Below are 5,297 nucleotides of genomic sequence, written 5' to 3'. Positions count from 1 at the left end.
AAAAAAGGAACACAGCACTGTAACAGGGACAAGGTTTCGTTTCAAGGCTCTGATTCATCCTGGAGAAGCCGCCACACCCTGGAAAGAGGCCAGAGCAGGATGGCGAGGATGAGCTGCATCTCTGGAACTCAGGGACACAGCATTCTAGAAATCTATCTGTCCTTGGCTGCCTCCAGCAGCCAAAGAAGTACTCAGGGACAGGGGCGCAAGCAGGGTGTGTGCTCCCTGGCTAGGACCTCGTGTTGGCTGCCTAGTCCCCTTCACTCCTGCATGTATCTGTAATGCACCTACTGTCTAACAGGCACTGTTCTTGGAGTTGCGGATGGATCTTCTGGCCAACTAAGGCAGTACCAACTCAACTGGACTTGGAGTGGTCCACAGGGCTCAGAGGACAAATAGGAGGAGGAGGAGGGGGTGGCAAGGTGGGCGGGGCACAGGTGGGTCAGGCCATCATCTTGCTGTAATTCAGCTCAGCCCTCCAGTGAGTCTTTTGTCGGTCTTGCTTTCAGAAACACTAGTTCCAAACCTGGATATGCCTACAATTGAAGTCACCCCCACTGCCATCTGTTGTTTTTGTTTTTGAGATAGGGTCTTGCTCTGGTGCCCAGGCTGGAGTACAGTGGTGCCATCATAGCTCACCACAGTTTCAAACTCTTGGGCTCAAATGATCCACCTGTCTTAGCCTCTCGAGTATCTAGGACTACAGGCTCACACCAGCAAGCCCAGCTTATCGACTGCCATCTGGTTCATTATACACACCAGCAGACAGCCAATTACTACCTGGGTCACCCCTTGCAGAAAGTGATTCTGGGGTCCACTCTATACACCCCCCTTCCTCACCTGGCCCTGTGAGGAAGCATCTATAAATTGCTTCTCTCCTTTCCTCAGCAGACAACCAATTACTACCTGGGTCACCCCTTCCAGAAAGTGATTCTGGGGTCTGTGAGGAAGCATCTATAAATTTATCCTCCCCTCTCCCTCTCTCTTTCCCCCTCCCTTCCCCCTCCTCCTTCTTCTGTCTCTCTCTTTCACTCTCTCTCCCTCTCCCCCTCCCCTCTTTCTCTCTCTCTCTCCTTCTTTCTTCCAGATGGAGTTTCTCTCTTGTTGCCCAGGCTGAAGTGCAATGGCATGATCTCAGCTCACTACAACCTCTACCTCCTGAGTTCAAGTGATTCTCCTGCCTCAGCCTCCCAAGTAGCTGGGATTAATAGCATGTACCGCCATGCACAGGTAATTTTTGTATTTTTTGTAGAGACAGGGTTTCACCATGTTGGCCAGTCCAGTCTCAAACTCCTGACCTCAAATGATCCACCTGCCTCGGCCTCCCAAAGTGCTGGGATTACAGGTATAAGGCACCGTGCCCAGCCTTATAAATTTCTTTCTGACAGTACTGGCAAGGCGACTTAGAGCCAGTCCTTTTGGGCCTGAATCCAGGCTTCCACCTAGGAGCTTCCTGACCATCACTGAGGTGCCTGCCCAGTGAAAGCTCAAACTTGATGCAGGTGCTTCAGGCACCTGAGAGCACTGTTCTGGGCTTTCCGAGTTCCCAGGGCTGCACTGAAGTGACAGATGCCTCAATCCCCAACCTGGCCATGGTCTCTGGGGAGGGGAGTGGCTCCTCTAAGACCAGCTCCCATCCCATCTCCTTCCCATTGGGGTATCCGCAGTTGGAGGATACAGACACCCTTAGGTTGCTCGGAGTCCTGGACAGGGTCTGGTCCATTCTGCTTACCCTCCCACATGCACAATTTCCCAACGTGAGGAAGGTCTAACATGGAATGCTGAATGCCTCCGAGATATAGTGCTGCCTTCGTGTTGCTATGGAGACAGGAACAGTTTCTAAGACAAAGCCCTCCCTTCCGCCTCCTGGGAAACCTGGTCTTTCTGCAATGCTCATCCTAAGAGATGCGTGAAAACTGGGCATTGGCAGGAGCCCTGTTCTTCAGGCTCCTCCTCTACCAAGGAGTCGGGTGGAAGGATCCCCACTGTGGCATTTCTTCTCCCCAGCCAAGTCAAGGGGGGATGTCAGAAAACACAGGCTCTGGAGCAGAGCGAGCAGCCTATGTTCAGGTCACGAGCCTGCCCTCTATTCCCTGTACACACCCAGGCCTTCACTGCAGAGTCTGGGTCAGGACTGAAGCTCCTCCCAACCCTTCTCCCTTCCTCATGGCTGGGCATAGAGGTCTTGGGAATGAATGAGCCCCAGAGAAAATACCAAACAGCTCCTTTCAGTGCCCAGAACATCTGCCTTCCTTGTGTCTGCCAGAGGGAATCCCTGCTGCTATGAAGCAGGATGCTAGCTGCACTTGGGGCCCTCATTCCTTGGCCAGCTACTGAGAGGACGAGGAGGATAGGGCTGGTTTCTGATGGGAATTTTTGTTTTTGAGACAGAGTCTCAGTCTATTGCCCAGGCTGGAGTGCACTTGTGCAATCATAGCTCACTGTAGCCTCAAACTCCTGGGTTTAAGCACTCCTCCCACCTCAGCCTCTCAAAGTGCCGGAATTACAGGCATGAGCCACCCTGCTTGGCCTCTGGTGGGATTTTTCACCGAACGTCAGCCAGATATCTAATGTCGGCTCTTTCCAAAGGAATTCAGAGCCTTGGAAACAGAGTGCAGGCCTCCAGCAAAGCTTAGACTGGGGATTCTGCCTCCCTACCCACCCCAAAAGGGCAAAGGAAAGAGCTGCAAGCCTGCCATGGAAGGCTCTGGGAGGCAGGGCCCCACAGCACCCTGGTAGCTGGCAGCGTGCACCCTGCCAGACAAGGCAGAGGAGGCAGTCACCCTCCCAGAGGCCTGTCGTGGGCCCACCCTCAGGCTCTGCAGGGTCTCACCTCATGATGAAGTTGTGCCCGTCTATGTCCTGCCCGTAGCCAGAGCCCCGCAGGTTGCCTGAGTTCCCCACCACAGCACATCGCCGGCACTGGTGGGGGTCCCGGAAGCGGTAGGGGTTCTCGCCGGGCACTATTTGGAACAGCTTCTCCAGCACCTCATTGGTATTGTGTGACTTGAACTGAGGCTGCAGCATCTGTGGAAGGGAGGGGAAGACGGGAAAGGAGGAAGGTGTGAGGCATGTGAGTAGGGAGGGGCTCTGGCCTCCCCTCCTCTGCCCTCACTCTCCAGTGTCTGGGCACAGGCCTCTTTATCCAGGGCTTTGCCAGGGAACAGGGATTCTTTCCTCTGGTCAGTGAGAGTCCCTCCCTCTCTCAATGACAGCAAAGTCCCTAGTTGTGAGTCTCAGCGTCCGGAGATTGGGTGCCCTGCTAGTCATGGGAGACACTGGAGGGGGCTCAGGGGACAAGGTGCCCTCCACACATTTTCTGGAGACCTGCAGGCCTAGGCCACAGAGGAGAACAGCCTCCTTCACAGGCTCCTTCCCAGTCAGCCTACAGGGGGCATTCCAGGCACTCAGGCTGAGGACTGCAGTTGCAGAAGCTACCTCCAGGGGACAATCCAGCCAACTCCCTGAGTTTCCAGGGCAGGGCAGAGAGGCTGATAAATTCTTTCAGAGCCAGAATGGGTGGAATAAAACTGGTGTCTCCTCCTACCAGTGAGACCTGTACCAACCAGCTGATGGTCAAAGATCATGAAACAAGGCAGCGCCAACCAGACACTTACAGGCCAGCAGGTGCCGCACAGGAGTGATGTGGCAGGTGAGGTCCACAGCCAACAGATCTGAGCCCCGGCAAAGAGGGGCAACTTTAGCCAACTGCTGCCACGTGGGATCATCAGCCCAGAAGGGCCAAATTTTCCCATTTTTCAAGAGACACTGAAAATGAGGATTTCATGAAATAAGAAAAATAAAATCCTGATTTTTTTTTTTTTTTTTTGAGACAGAGTCTCACACCGTTGCCCAGGCTGGAGTGCAGTGGCGCAATCTCAGCTCACTGCAAACTCCACCTCCCAGGTTCAAGCCATTCTGCCTCAACCTCCCAAGTAGCTGGGATTAAAGGCACCTGCCACCATGCCCAGCAAATTTTTTGCATTTTTAGTAGAGATGGGGTTTCACTATGTTGGCCAGGCTGGTCTCAAACTCCTGACCTCATGATCCACGTGCCTCAGCTTCTCAAAGTGTGATTTTATTTATTTATTTACTTATTTTTGAGACAGAGTTTCGCTCTTGTTGCCCAGGCTGGAGTGCAGTGGTGGGATCTTGGCTCACCACAACCTCTGCCTCCCAGGTTCAAGCAATTCTACAGCCTCAGCCTCCCAAGTAGCTGGGATTACAGGCATGCGCCATCATGCATGGCTAATTTTGTATTTTTAGTAGACACGGGTTTTCTCCATGTTGGTCAGGCTGGTCTCAAACTCTTGACCTCAAGTGATCTGCCCATCTTGGCCTCCCAAAGTGCTGGGATTACAGGCATGAGCCACTGTGCCCGGTTGAAATCCTGATTTCTAAATGTTGATAAGTAATGCAAATATTTTAAAAACAATGAATGAGCTGCACTTGGCCCATGGGCCACAAATTGGTAATGTCAATTAAAATGCTCTGTGAGGGCCATGTGCTGTGGCTCATGCCTGTAATCCCAGCACTTTGGGAGGCTGAGACAGGTGGATCACCTGAGGTCAGGAGTTCGAGACCAGCCTGGCCAACATGGTGAAACTTTGTCTCTAGTAAAAATACAAAAAGGCCAGGCGTGGTGGTTCACGCCTGTAATCCAAGCACTTTGAAGGCCAAGGCAGGCGGATCATCTGAGGTCGGGAGTTCAAGACCAGCCTGACCAACATGATGAAACCCTGTCTTTATAAAAAAAATTTTAAAAATTAAAAAAAAAAAAAGTAAAAATACAATAAATAGCCAGGCGTGGTGGTGGGCACCTGTAATCCTAGTTGCTTGGGAGGCTTAAGCAGGAGAGTCACTTCAGCTCAGGAGGTGGAGGTTGCAGTGAGCTAAGACCGAGCCACTGCACTACAGCCTGGGAAACAAGAGATTCCATCTCAAAAAAAAAAAAATGTTCTGTGGCCAGGCGAGGTGGCTCATGCCTGTAACCCCAGCACTTTGGGAGGCTGGGGCGGGTGGATCACTTGAGGCCACGAGTTCAAAACCAGCCTGGCCAACACAGCAAAACCCAATCTCTACTAAAAGCACAAAAACTAGCCAGGCATGGTAGCACATGCCTGTAATCCCAGCTGTTCAGGAGGCTGAAGCATGAGAATCACTTGAACCAAGAGATGGAGGTGGCAGTGAGCCAAGATCTTTGTATTCCAGTCTGAGCAAAAGAGCAAACCTCCATCTCAGAAAAAAAAAAAAAAAAAAAGGAGGCTGAAGCAGGAGAATCGCTTGAACCTAGGAGG

At 52.1% G+C, this 5,297-nt stretch overlaps 1 protein-coding gene across 4 annotated transcripts in view; it reads right to left on the bottom strand.

Annotated features, from left to right (window-relative positions):
* The window catches only part of ST3GAL2 (ST3 beta-galactoside alpha-2,3-sialyltransferase 2), a 58,061-nt gene that overhangs the window by 11,181 nt on the left and 41,583 nt on the right, over nucleotides 1-5,297 (bottom strand). For all 4 annotated transcript variants that reach the window (XM_017516243.2, XM_017516246.2, XM_017516245.2 and 1 more), the window contains exon 3: nucleotides 2,834-3,027. In XM_017516243.2, the coding sequence (XP_017371732.1) occupies nucleotides 2,834-3,027 (194 nt within the window). The remainder of the gene's footprint in view (nucleotides 1-2,833; nucleotides 3,028-5,297) is intronic.

The sequence above is a fragment of the Cebus imitator genome, unplaced genomic scaffold, assembly GCF_001604975.1.
Source record: "Cebus imitator isolate Cc_AM_T3 unplaced genomic scaffold, Cebus_imitator-1.0 Scaffold577, whole genome shotgun sequence".
Taxonomy (NCBI): domain Eukaryota; kingdom Metazoa; phylum Chordata; class Mammalia; order Primates; family Cebidae; genus Cebus; species Cebus imitator.
The sequence above is the reverse complement of the archived record's forward strand: the minus strand, read 5'-3'. Positions and strand labels throughout refer to the sequence as shown.